Source organism: Castor canadensis, chromosome 8, assembly GCF_047511655.1.
Source record: "Castor canadensis chromosome 8, mCasCan1.hap1v2, whole genome shotgun sequence".
Taxonomy (NCBI): Eukaryota; Metazoa; Chordata; class Mammalia; order Rodentia; family Castoridae; genus Castor; species Castor canadensis.
This window is the reverse complement of record NC_133393.1, coordinates 137982844-137997466: the sequence shown is the minus strand read 5'-3', so window position 1 is coordinate 137997466 and position 14623 is coordinate 137982844. Positions and strand designations below refer to the sequence as shown.

The window sequence follows — 14623 nt, the reverse complement described above, 5'->3', positions numbered from 1 at the left end:
AAATATATGAAGATTTTCTAAGATACCATTTTGTTTTTGATTTCTAAGTTAATCCTGTTTTCCCAAGAGACTTATGTTTTTTGAGTTCTAGTTTTCCTTATTTTTTATTGTATTATTGTTGTACTGAGGGTACATTGTGATATTCACAAAAGTTCTTACAATATATTATAGTTGAATTCACCCCCTCCATCATTCCCCATTATCTCCCCTGCAACCCATTCCTGGAATAGTTTCAACAGGTCTCATTTTTCCATTTTCATACAGGAGTACATATTTCCACCATACTCACCCTCCTACACCTTTTCCTAATATCCTTCTCCCTCCCACTGGTACCAACACCCCAGGCAGGACCTGTTTTACCTCCCTGTCTGAGAGACTTATGATTTTAATATTTTGAAGTTCATTAAGATTTGTTTTATGACCTAGGATATGGTCAATGTTCCAGAACATTCCATGTGCACCTAAAAATAAGATCCTGTATGTTTTTTGGGTGTAATGTTCTGTAAATGTCACAGGTTCATTTGGTTAATAGTATTGTTCAAGTGTTCTGTATCTTTACTGATTTTTAAACTTGTTCTGTTTATTAAAAGAGGGATGTCAAATTTCACAAACACAACTACTGATTTTTCTAATTTTCTCATTCTATCACTTTTTCTTGGATGTAAAATTCTTTTCAAGTCTCTTTTAATTTATAGTCTCCCTTAATCTTTTTTCCTCCTCAAATCGCTATTTGTTACAAAACTGCATTCTTTGTTCTGTTGTTTCCCAGGTTCTTTTTTTTTTTTTTTTTTTTTTTTTGAGGGGACTGGAGTTTGAATTAAGGACTTCGCATTTGCAAAGCAAATGCTGTACTGCTTGAGCCACACCTCCAGTCCATTTTGTGTTGCTTATTTTGGAAATGGGGTCTCTTGAACTATTTTCCTGTGCAAGCCTCGAACCGTGATCCTCCCTATCTCAGTCTCCCAAGTAGCTAGGATTACAGGCATGAGCCACCAGTGCCCTGCTTCCCAGGTTCTTAATTTTGCTGACTGCATTTCCATCGGCCAGTGCGTCCTCAGCCGTCTGCATTTTGTGAGGTTAATTAATAGTCATTAGATCTCACACCATTTCTAGACTGCAGTTCCAATTTTTGGAAATAATATTTCCTAGGTAATGTCTATAAGCTTATAGATCTAGTAGTTAATTAGGTCTTATAAAGTGGGATATTCTAATGTCATTATTTCTTCTTCATATATAAAGAGAAACTATCATTGGGTATTTGATAACTCTGAAAACTAGTTTGTATAGGAGAGATAAATGTCTGATTTTTCCTCTTGTTAGTTTAAAAATAATAAGTTTCAGGGCTTGGTGGGAGGATGTCCTTCAGCTTAGAATGCACAGAGTGCTGGGGATAGGACCCAGTACTCCTAAATATATGCATAAGTAACTACCACAAAATAAATTGATTCCCATTATTCTTTCTAAGTAACAGATTTTTTTTAAAATCATGAATTTATGATATATATATTTAGTGCTATTTCATATCCTATATCATTATTTCATAACATATTATTATTAATTATTAGGTTTTTGAGACAGGATCTTGCTATGTAGCCCAGACTGGCCTTGAACTTGTGATTCTCATGCCTCAGCTTCCCAAGTGCTGGGATTATAGGCATGCACCACTATGGCTGCAGTAATCTTACTATTGCTGCTCATATTGTTCTATTTTTGTCCTCCTCAAGTTGTCTCCTGATTTCTTAAACTTAGCTGAGCATTGAACTCACTTGGGAAGCTTTAAAAACTACTTCATGTCTGGGTCTTCACTCCCATAATTCTGAGTTACTTGGCCTGTTGAGTGGCCCCACCACCAGGATTTTAAAATTGTTCTCTGGTGATATTGATGTGTAATCAAAGTTGAGAACCACTGAGGTAATAGTTTTTCAATAGCAATTCCCATACTGTAACTGATAATACAATGGCTGGAAACAGTTACAATATTTTTCTTTAGAGTTCTTTTTCCTTTGGATGCATTCCAGTAGAATACATGTTTACTATTTAATATGTTTAATGTTTAATATATGTTAAATTACTGTGTTTAAAGTCTTTGTATTTGGGACTTTTTTCCTCTGGGTGTTATGTCACAAACTTGATATAGCCAGGTTTAATTTATTTCATTTTGCTTTTGATTGTAAGGCATTTGTTTTTCAATTTAATTTTTCATAATTATGTAAAATATGTACATGATTTCACAGTCAAAACTATAAATTGAATATGTTTAGAGAGGTATTGCTTTTTTCCTGTCTTCTTACCCTATTTCCTTCTTCTCCTGTAGGTAATTTTTTTTGTTTTTTATTTATTCCTCCACTATAAAACATAACATATGCATTAGTTAGCTCTTTCATTGCTGTGATAAATACCCAAGAAAACAACCTAAGTGGGGAAGAAATATTTTGGCTCATTATTTCAGAGGTTTCAGTCCAAGGTCGGCTGGCTCCAAGTTTCTGGCCCCGTGGTGAGGCAGAGTATCCTGGCAGAAGGGCGTAGGGGAACTGGTGGAGTGGTTCAAGGGATGGAGCACCTGTCTGCAAGTGTGAGGCCCTGAGTGCAAACCCTAGTACTGCCAAAAAAAAAAAGTCATGGTGGAGGAAATAGTATGCTGGCATGCTAAGCTCCCACTTCTTCCCTTTTGTTCTTTCCATCCATGGCAGGTCTTTTCCACTTGGTTAATTATCATGGAAACACCCTCACAGACACACCCAGAGGTGTGCTTTACTAATCTCCTAGACATTTCCCAACCCAATCAAATTGATCATCAAGGCCAACCATCACAACATAGTCTTCCACTTCTTAGATACATGGTAGCAAAAAAATTGTAAGACTTTTTTTTGGAGGGGATTGGAACTGGGGTTTGAACTCAGGACTTCACACTTGCAAAGCAAGCACTCTGCCACTTGAGCCACAACTCCAGTCCATTTTGTTTTGGTTATTTTGGAGATGGGGTCTTTCAAACTATTTCCCCATTCTGGCCTCGAACCATGATCATCCTGATCTCAGCCTCCCTAGTAGCTAGGAATACAGGCATGAGCCACTGGCACCTGGTTGTACGTGACTTTTCTTGATAGAAGTCCCATTTTAGTAACATGCATCTTAATAATGCATCTTTTAAGGATTGGTAGTAGTGTATTTATCTCAACTATGTCTAATGGGAAGAGATGGCAAATACCTCTGACCGCATTCAGTCTATGCAACCACCTCACAAAATCAAGCAGTTTCTTAGCTTGGTTACAATATAAATGCTTTCCCTTACATTTAATTTAGCTGCTGTTGGATCTATATATAAGATGGTTGAGGGTAGAAACCAATACCATGTCCATGTAACTCCTCAAATACAAATTTTAAACTCCATTTTTTGTTTTGTTTTGGTTTTGGTGGTACTGGAGTTTGAACTCAGGTCTTTGGTAGGCAAGGCACTCTACCACTTAAGCCACATCTCCAGCCCTGTTTGTTTGTTTTTATTGGGGCATATCAATTGTACGTAGTAAAGGGTCTCATTATGGCATTTCAATACATATAATGTACTTTGATCATGATTACCTCTCCACTACCCTCTTCTGTCCCCTCCATTCGTCTTTTCTTTCACCATACTCATTCGTTTTTGTGACATTTACAAGAGTTAATCCTAGTTTTAAGCAAGTAGGTAAAGAGGTTAAGTGTTCAATAAATCAGATAGCTTCTCTCACTGACTATTTTTGGGAAATGTTTTTGTTATGCCTGCTTTATAGTTATACATGCATTCTCTTTCCTTCTACAGTCACAGGATTTGATCTGTGGGGCGCAGTAGTGGCAACAGGGGTGGTCTGCACATTCTACTGCACTCTGGTACGTCAAGAATATAATTCCCTCTTTCCCTCTACCTACTTGCTTTTCATTTATTTATTTATTTGTTGGCAGTACTGGGGTTTGAACTCAGGGCCTCACACTTGCTAGGCAGGCACTCTACCACTTGAGCCACTCAATCAGCCCTACTTGCTTTTCAAAATTGAAATTTCCAATAGTTCCTATGTTGTAAAGTGGGTTGTTAATACCTAGTCCCCTCTCACCTCTTATACTATACTTGTTTTGTAAGGAATATTTGGTCTGGTGTAAAATTTGATCCTTAATACAATGTGCATCATACCTGATTTTTTTCTTTCATCTGCACCATTTTGATGGTCCCTATTCTTATCTTCTGATGCATCCTTACAATTGCCAAATTGTTATCGATAAACTCATATAATTCTTCAGCATAGAAACTCGTGATAACTCCCAATTACGTATAAGCAGGCTTGACAAACTGTAACAACGTTATGATATGACATTGGTATTATCATGGATGCTGATCTTTTGCAGTGATGCAAATTAAATGGGGTCCTTGATATTCTGAGTATTAACATGTAAGTTGCTATGTCTGATAGAAGATGAGATCCTCAGGCAGAGGCCATTAAACCCAGGTCATAGGAGATGGGAGGAGGGGGGAGGTCACTTGGAAAGTGTGTAGCAAGACTAGCCTAAGAAAAAAAGTTAGTATTTCAACAACTGATATGACTATCTGGGTGCAGAGTGAGTGAATATTGGCCCTTCCTGTAGGATAAAATCCTATTGGACTTTCACAATTTGATGCTGAATTTTCTTCCTAATATTCTCCGCATACCACTCTACTACATATGTGTGTATGCATGTATATGTATGTATGTATGTGTTGCATTTATATACATATGGCCCCATTCAATGGGCCATGCAGTTTGATCTCTTCAAGCTTTCCCAGGCTGTTTTCTTTTGGGATAAACTTCCCCCTTTGTCTCTGCTTTACCTGAGGGCTTGGCCTACACGTTCCCTTTGCTGTAAGGGTTGTCCCAACCTGATCATCTCCCTTGAGTGCACTTCTTGACCAAGGTCCACGTTTTCATCATTTTTGCCCTGCACAATGTATAACCCTGAATATTTAATCATGTGTGATAGAAGCATTAATCCGAATACACTTTCCCCTCAAGGGTGGTCTTAAAGCAGTTGTCTGGACAGATGTTTTTCAAGTTGGAATCATTGTGGCTGGATTTGCATCTGTGATTATACAGGCTTCAGTGACTCAAGGTGGCATCAATGCGATTTTAAGTGATGCCTATAATGGTGGAAGATTAAACTTCTGGAAGTAAGTTGCCATTTAACTCTTGGTTAATAGAACAAATCTTTTGATTTCTCTGTAAAAATGACTCTTTTACTGAAATAGAAGGTTTACACTAGAAAATGAATAAGGCACTCAGGATGTGGTTCAGCAAATGGGAGCTGGCAAGTCAATGTGTAAGTTTTCAGGGGTTTTAAGTGGTCAAATGGTTCTTAGTTACAGGCTGTTAAGATGGTGTTTCCTTCTGAGAAGGGCCTTAGAGCAAAAAAGGTATTTTTCTATTAGATATTAAAGTGTCTAACAGTTTGAAAGGTAGGGAAGAGATGGTAGAAAAATAAGAAAAGGAAGTCTCTTAAGAGACAATGATTCCATTTTGACAATTCTTTGTTTCAAGCAATTTTGAGGGTTTCTCTTTTGTAGTACCCTGGTAATAAATTGTACATCAATATAGTCTATTATTATTTAATATTACATTTTATTAGTATATTCTGTATTGTGCATATACATTATTTCCTAGAAAATGATATAAAATGGTTGACTAGAAAAGTTATGGCTAATGCTTTAAGTGCCAGAATAGCAGAAGATTTGACATGTTTTAAACACTCAGTTTTCGTGAAAAGGACTATGGGAAAACTAGATATTTCATCCCAAATATATTGTACAATTTAAAAGAATTTTTAAAATACCTTCACTTTTGGATCAGTAGTGTCAGCTTTATGCTCACCTTCAATGTGGAAAGAGGCTCATTTTGATCTGGATAAGTTTTTTTTAAGCACCCCTACTTAAGACAGGCATCTGAAATCACTGACAAAAAGAGAGAAAAACCACATTGCCCTCAATGTCTGTTTTTTGGTCTTCTAGATCAAAGTTTGACAAAGGCTTTTTCAGAAATTGGACAGTATCAACATATTCATTTTCAGGAATGAATTTCAGTGAATCAATTTCAACTGTTTTTAGATTTTTTTTCTCTTTTACTTCAAAACTCAGATTTGAAAAAACCTCCAAGTGATCTATCTTGAGCCATGATTCTGGCAGAACAAGATATTCTGGTGATATTCATTTAGACTAGCTAAGGAGAAATAGTAGTTTCCCCAAAGCAAAGCTGGGTCGCTCTTACCAGAAGAAGGGTAATGAATACTAGGAATTGATTATAGCCAACGGCTGCTTAGGAGAACCTGATTAGTCCCAAATCTCTTTCTGGAAGGCCAGGCTGTGGGGAAAGAGTATGAAGCCAATCATTTATTTTTGACAGTATTTGTCACTCTCTATGAAGGACACACATATTTTGGTATAGAAGTGATAGCTTACACATCAGCAAGAGATTCTAAAAAATAAAGGTAGACATTCTTATGACCTTAACTTTGAAGGTCACCAACTAGTAAGTAATAAAAAATAACATTCATTATTTTATGACCTTAACTTTGAAGATTTCCAACCAATAAATGATCATAAAAAGCCCTATTGTGTTTCAGACTTTTCAACAGTATCCCTTGTTATTCTGAGATTTTGAGAGGATGATGAAAATCTTTTCTAAATGAGATTAATGAAGAAAAGATTTTTTTTTTATTTTTTTTCTTTTATTATTCATATGTGCATACAAGGCTTGGTTCATTTCTCCCCCCTGCCCCCACCCCCTCCCTTACCACCCACTCCACCCCCTCCCGCTCCCCCCCCCTCAATACCCAGCAGAAACTCTTTTCCCCTTATCTTGAAGAAAAGATTTAAAGTCACCAAGTTGTGTGTTTGAAATCCCATCTTACTTCCCTCAGATAGCTCACTGAATCTTTTCGATTCTTGACTTTCATTAACTAATATGGAGTTGTGGAGACAGTCAACACTCCTGAGACTCCTAGACTTTGTTATTAAATGTTAGACAATGGGAAGCAAGCTCTCACATTTCCACAGAAATGCCTGCATATACACAAAGTCAGAATAATTTATTTAACTGATCTCAAATATAAGATTTAGAATAGATTTGCAGGATTTTTAAATTTTCAGACAGTATTCATGAAAGCTTATCTTGCAGAGAGTTCTCAAGTTCATATTGTTTTTCAGAGGCAAGCAGAATCTTCCCTTTTAAAGAGATATATTAAAAAGGGTTAAGAGATAATTTCGATTATAGAAATTGAACTTTCTTTGTAACAATGTTTTAGAGTTATGTACATGCCATGAAATGATTTGAAATGATTACTATTTAGCTTGTGCACACAGAATTTTAAGAAAGCATGATTATAATGACTTGATAATTTGAACAAGTGAAATCCTTTAAACTGTACTAATTGAACTTGAATATTAATAAGAACTATGACTGTACATGTGCTAGGAGAGGAATTATATACTCAAAATCTGTTAATTTTGTGTTCACTTTAGTGCCATATCTATTTGTGTGGTGCACGTACAAACATCTCTGTTTTCTTTCTCCACCTCTGTCCCTTTCTCCCTTCTGTGATTATAGCAAGGCTTACTTGTTTATATCAACAGCTTCTTGAGACTATGGGAGAAAAATTTATCTAAATGTTCAGAATGATTAGAACATTTTTTCCCCTCAATCCTATCTAGAATTTCCAAATCTCTGAAAATAAAAACTTTTTTGCATATTAACATCTTAGAATCAGTGTTATTATTATTTTCTTGTTCTCCTTCTTTTTGTGGTACTGGGTTTTGAACTCAAGACTTTGTGTTTGCTAGGCAAGCACTCTACCACTTGACCATGCCCCCAAAAACTTTAATTTAATTGGATTTAAGTTAAAAATATTTGTATCTTTTATGATTACTTAATAAGTTTGTACAGTCAAGTCTCATGTATGTCAATAGGTATATATTGCATCCAAAAATATTTTAGGAGGATTTTGTTTATTTTCTCATCAATGGTTCAGACTTGCTTTCTGTTTCTTTTTGTTTAGTTTTAATCCTAACCCTTTGCAAAGGCACACGTTCTGGACAATTATCTTAGGAGGGACCTTCACATGGACCAGCATCTATGGTGTCAACCAGTCCCAAGTGCAGAGATACATTTCCTGTAAAAGCAGATTCCAGGCAAAACTGTAAGCCAAACTATGGTGTAGGAATCATTTATAACCTTTAGTTGTTTCATGGGAACTCTTCCAGAAGTCAAGTTTAGTTCAATTTTAAGTCTTTAGTGTCATGAAATTCTTAGAGACAAATGGTAACTTGTTTACACAAAGACCAAGCAGAACAAAGTGGTGCAGCATGTTTTATATCAGATATTTGAAAATATGTATATGAATTATTAGGTAAAACAACCTTATCAAATAAATACACATTTAAGAGATCTATGGGGTAAAAAATTATAAATAGGGGCTGGGGGAGGTAGCTTGCCTAACATGCATGAGGCCTTGGGTTTGATCATATATATGTGCGTGTGTTTGTATATATATATATATATATTTAATATATAATATATAAATTTATATATATAATATATAATGTATAGGTATACATATATATAAATTTAACATCAAATTAGAAAAAAGTATATTCAACTCTGTGAAAAGTGAAATAATACTGGAGAGATAAAACAGTTTCATGAAACAATGTAACAACAGAGAAGGTGTTCCAGAGTATATAAATTACCTTGTATTTTGTTTTCAGTCCCCATTATGGGTCTCTAATCTTGCTGTAATACTTGTTGCTTGAATGATCCTGGACAAATTACTTTGTTTCTCTGAGCTTCGGTTTCTAAACTTGTAAAATGAGTGTAAGAAATGCTATACATTCTATGGGATGTTTTGTAAAATACTGTGTGGGTTTGGGAAGCACATAGTGGGGGTAGTAAATGTTAATTTCTTTTGTCACTTCATCTGATGTGATACGAAGGCAGAGGGGGGCTGGGGGGACCTGTTGACCTGGCAGAGTGAATATGAAGGATGCTCACAGCGTGGACGGGTGGAGAAGAGTGAGAAGGCATTGCATGTGGATAGGGTGATTTGGACAAAGCACAGAAGTGGTAAGAACAGGATGGTCAGGGACTCTCAAGCCATCTTGGCTTGAGCAAAGAGCTGGGACAGTGACTGGTTCTTTTCTCTGGAGGCCTCAGGTCAGCTTGGTGACTATCACTCCTTGTAATGATAAATAAGGCTGATTTGTTCACATGCATTTAGGGGCTTAAAAACTAAAAAGATTGAGTGAAAGTGGCTGGAGTAGGAAAGAATGCTAGTCTTGTTTCTGTTCAAAGGAAAAACATGACTATATTGTAAGGTCTTATGCCAGAACTCAATACATTGAAAGTAAATTGGTTTAGAAATTAAGTCGTTGGAAAATTCCACAACGAAAAGTCACTGTTAATATAGATACAATAACTGGGTATAGAATCCCCCAAAAGGGAGCTACTGAAAAATGTTTATTATAAACCAAGCACAGTGCTACCAGTCCTATAACTGTATGATCTGAGCATTGTTATCTCTAGGTGGAATGAAGCTGAGAATCATAGAGTCTAAATTTCTTGGTAAATCCCATATGGTAGAGGCAGGATCTGTGCTCAGGGTTGAGCCCAGTGCCATTGTGTGAACATTTATACTGTACTGGAGCACACTCAAATGTTACGAAGAAGCCTGTCCAGGGACTACAGGTTTGCCTTCCATACTCAGTGAGTAGTCTTACAAATTATTATTACTGAGTTTCTATGTAGATATTAGCCATGTTTATTGTTTATACTTGCAATAGGTTTTAAAGGAAAATGAGTAATAGTTACTGCTCTGTTGCCTATTAAAATGCTGATTTCATGACAAAAAGACTTGAAGTATCTTAATTAGATACCATTAAACAGCTATGAATGCCTGTGAATTACAACCAGGACACACTCACTCAGTGGAGAAGCACCATCTATTACAAATATTTCCAGATATTTGTGATGTCATTGATTGACATTATAAGCAGAGGATTAGACTAGAATTAAAAAGTAGCATTTTGATAGCAAAAGATAATGTGCATTTATTGACTAACATTATGAATCTCTTTCCTGTTCATGCAACAGTGTTTTAGTCTTTGGAACAGATATTACAATTGTCATTTGATGGTCTGTTTCCCCTTCTCTAGGTCTCTCTACATCAATCTTGTGGGACTTTGGATAATCCTTATCTGCTCAGTGTTTTGTGGATTTGCCCTGTATTCCAGGTACCATGATTGTGATCCATGGACAGCTAAGAAAGTGTCTGAAGCAGACCAGGTTTGGCATCATATCTTTCTCACTCATGTATTAAAGATATTAAAAACTTGGGGGAGGAAGAGTTCATATTTTAATAAAGATACAGCAAATAGGTGTGATCTGGTCATTCTTCACTTCTATAAAGCATTTGGCCATATATATATTTTAGCAGGTAGGGCAAGAATGTAGAATGCTTTATGTGAAATTAAATTATTGAAATACCTAGAAAAATTTCTAGCCAAGAGTCAGCTAGAAATATCTCTGGGCTAGGAGTAGAAGTGTAAACACAGTTAAGAAAAACTATACACAAACCATGGTACTGTAGAGCAGTTTGCAGGATAGAGCACTCATTTATAAGTGGTTTGTATTCTAGTTTTTAAATGGTGGAGAAGCAGATCTAACAAGTGAACAGGGATGAGTACTAACTGTGTGACGAGATCCTGTGCCAAGAGATTTGCATGTTTCATTTAATTCTCACAACCCTGTAATTCCAACTTTATAGAGATGAAATGAATCTCAGAGAGATTTTCTTACTGGCCCAGGGTCACACTGCTAATAAGTAAGAATAACTGCAAAGCATTCATCAAATATTTATGATGGTCCAGGTACTATTGTACATGCTTTATAGAAATTTAAATTTTCACAACTATGCTCTGAGTAAGGTATATGACTGCCTCCCTTTCAAAGATGAAAAACAGGATTTAATTAAGTAAGTAACTAGCTAGTAAACCTGGGGCCAGGATTCAAACCCAGATGGGCTGCCTCAGGAGCTCTGTGAACCTATATATGGCATGCTCTGTCTTTCGAAAAGTGTAGCAAGAATTCAAATCCAGAACCGCCTGACACCAAAAACCTGAGTTTTTGCCAAAATTATTTTCTAAGATCTACTTGTAGATCAAGCACCCAGGGGGCCTCATGGAGTGCAGACAGGCTCAAATTCATATTGGTGGAAATGTACCGTGTTTGTCTAGAAAAGAGAGCATCACTGAGCTGTGGTCTCAACCCCTCTTATCTGTGCTTCCTCCTGGTTCTGTCAAACAACCCAAGGGTCTCATTTACTCTGATGTTGGAGACACTTTCTGTCATGTTCCTGCTGATCAAGAATAGTTTTTGTCAGTCTTTATTATCTGTAGTTTGTATCACAAAGACAACAGGGATTTAAAAAAATGTTTCTAAAATACTTCTCCATTATCCTGAGCAAAAATCCTCCAAACAAACAAACAAAACCAAATCAAACAACCAAAAAGTCCCTTACAGCTGGGTGCTGGTGGCTTATGTCTATAATCCTAGCTACTCAGGAGGCAGAGCTCAGAAGCGCAGTTCAAAGCCAGCCTGGGCAAACTGTTTTCGAGATGCTATCTTGAAAATACCCAACATACACCAAAAAGGGTTGGTGGAGTGGCTCAAGTGGTAAAGTGCCTACTAGCAAGTGTGAGGCCCTGAGTTTAAACCCCAGTACCACCAAAACCAAAAATAATCCCTTACAGCCTCCTCCCCTTGAGACTTCTTGTCACAGAGCATATTCAGGGATGTCTTCCTTGCTGTGCCTAGAGGGTGTGTCTGAGGGTATGTTTCTCCTGCTGGGTGTCTCCAGTATTGTGTTGTTAGCTAATTAATTCAATTAAAATTTCACTGGGGATATAGTGCAAATAAGTCAGTCAGTAGAAGATCACATCAAAACCTTGTCCTTAGAAGAGCAAAGATATGTTTCTGCTATGCTCGGCTGGCATTCACCCTGAGAAAGCAGAACTAGTGCCTAGATAAGATTTTACTTGTTTTCTACCTATCAATCTTAATTCTGTGATTCTACCTATACCTGAGGGAGCCATTCAGAGTATGCAGTAATCACTTTGAAGAATTTTGAGAAAATCAATGATAAGATAGAGGATTTTGTATCTCATATAATGCTAAGGATGGAAACTTTACTTTTGTTTATACTATTTAAATGTTTAAAACATCTTGGGAAAGTGGAGTTTTGATCAAATTTGCTGAGTTCTATTCTCTCTCTTTTTGTAATAAAGAATTAGTAAGCTTTGGAGAAAGAAGAGAAAGCTTAACAGCTCACCACAACAGTGGAAAAAGTTCTTCTGTCTCCCACTCAAACACTATTGCTAACTGAAAGCAGAGAGTTTGTGGACGCTGGAGAAGTAAAGCATGTCATCCTCCCTGTACTGTGGGAGAAGAAATCGATAATGTTTCAGTGCCAATGATAGGACTGTTTTTTAGAAAGTTACCCACTTGACTTTTGAGTCAAAAAATTAATTTTGCAGAAAGATTGCCAGGTAAATCAGTCTTAAAGTCAAAATCTGCTCATCCTTCTTTAATATTTATTTTTAAAAATGTAAGTTATCACAAAGTAAGTTGGTATTAGGAACTTTCTGAAAAGATGCAAATTTTAGGAATTTTCTGAGGCCACTGTCCACACTAAAATTACAACTGCAATCTTGGGCAGTGAATGATGTTCTCATAATAGCCTTGAGTTATCAAGTAAAGAGAATATTACTTTAAGCACAGAGGAGTATAAAATATTTCCTTAAAAGTGGATTATTTTTCCATAGAATAACAGCTGCCTTTGTTGAGCATTTGCTACATTCCATATTCTGCATATTCTGCATAAAAGCTTTACATAGATTATAACACCTTCACAGAAACTCAGAGTTTAGTATCATGGCCCCTATCTTTTTTTTTATTAGTTTATTCATATGTGCATACATTGTTTGGGTCCCTCCCACCCCTCCTCGCTTCCAAGCAGAATCTGTTCTGCCCTTACCTCTAATTTTGTTGAAGAGGAGACATCAGCAATAATTAGAAAGACAAAGCATTTTTGCTAGCTGAGATAAGGATAGCTATGCAGAGAGATTCCTAGAATTGCTTCCATGTACAAATGTGTTACATCACCAAGATGGTTCATCGCTAACTGACCTTTTCACTGGTTCCTGATCCTCTTCTCATATTGACCTCTGTCATGGCCCTATCTTTCAGATGAGGAAAATGGTGCTCAAAGAAATTAAGTGACCAAAGCCATATCTGTGTGAATCAAAAGACTTTACTACTGTGCTATTTATTTCTTTTTAAGTGTTAACAATTAAAGAGTTAAACTAAGGATCTGGAAATTTCAGTTATATGGAGTATTTCCCTTCAATTTTGGAAGAACACAAGATACATCAGATATTAATTAATTTTATTCAATATAAACAATACTTGGGTACATTTTGGACTTTTCCAGCTCTTGCCTTATTTGGTACTGGACATATTGCAAGATTATCCGGGGGTTCCTGGTCTTTTTGTGGCTTGTGTTTACAGTGGAACATTAAGGTATGAACATATCATTCTATGATCATGTCATTTTCTGTAGGGATCTTTGTTTTCTTATTGGTTATTTTGAGGGATAAGATGAATTTGCTCCTGGGCACAAATGACCCAAAGTAGGCAAACTACTTCATGTACACTCTCTGTTCCTTTGACACTTATGTCTGTGAGGTAGCATCCTCTTGTCATCAAGCTCTACTTTTTTTCTCTTTTCTTTATTATTGTTGACAGGGGCTACATTGTGACATTTACAAAAGTTCTTACTATGTATCATATTGAATTCACCCCCTCCATCATTCTCCTTTATGTCCCCCTCCCCCCATTCCTGGAAGAGTTTCAACAGGTCTCATTTTTCCATTTTCATACATGAGTACATAGTATTTCCACTACACTCACCTCCTTCACCCTTGCCTTATAGCCTCCCTCCTCCTATTGGAACCAACAACCCCCAGACAGGAACTGTTTTGCCCTCCTGTTCTCCATTTTTGAAAAAAAGACATTTTTGTTTGTTTAAGATAGCTCTACAGAGAGTTTCATTGTGACATTTCCCTGTATATATGTATTATAACTCAAATTGGTTCATGCCCTCTATTTTTTTCCTTTCTACCTTAGTCCTCTTCTTATGATTATTTTGGCAGGTTTAAAAATTCTATATACATTTGCTGATGTATAGAAAGTACATCAGCAATATTCACTTTCTTAACTTCCACAGGTTCTCTACTTTTAACTGGGTCTCTGTTCTCTGGTACTCCATTACACACACTATAGCGTTGCAATAATGATGATCATGTGATGGTTTAAAACATACATGTAGCTAAACACAGTCAATGGGAAAATTATCATGCGCTTTCCTGTTTACATGTTGAAACTATGCATTGTGTAAAGAATCCTGTCCTGTGTTTTGTCACTGAGTGCATTCATTACACTTTCTTCCTGTGTTTGCTCTAAGGAAGTGCTATTATCAACATGTGCAACATGTGTTGTGATGATTCAGGAAGTTAATATTCTTG

General features: G+C 36.4%; 1 protein-coding gene across 2 annotated transcripts in view; it reads left to right on the top strand.

Annotated features, from left to right (window-relative positions):
- Slc5a8 (solute carrier family 5 member 8) overlaps positions 1-14623 on the top strand; it is a 50917-nt gene that overhangs the window by 12492 nt on the left and 23802 nt on the right. Inside the window, exons 4-8 of one of the 2 annotated variants that reach the window (XM_074084222.1) lie at positions 3794-3861; positions 5013-5167; positions 8044-8184; positions 10274-10325; positions 13531-13619. In XM_074084222.1, coding sequence (XP_073940323.1) covers positions 3794-3861; positions 5013-5167; positions 8044-8184; positions 10274-10325; positions 13531-13619 — 505 coding nt within the window. Of the gene's footprint in view, positions 1-3793; positions 3862-5012; positions 5168-8043; positions 8185-10195; positions 10326-13530; positions 13620-14623 lie in introns of both variants that reach the window. The other variant, XM_020166090.2, reaches the window with a different exon arrangement.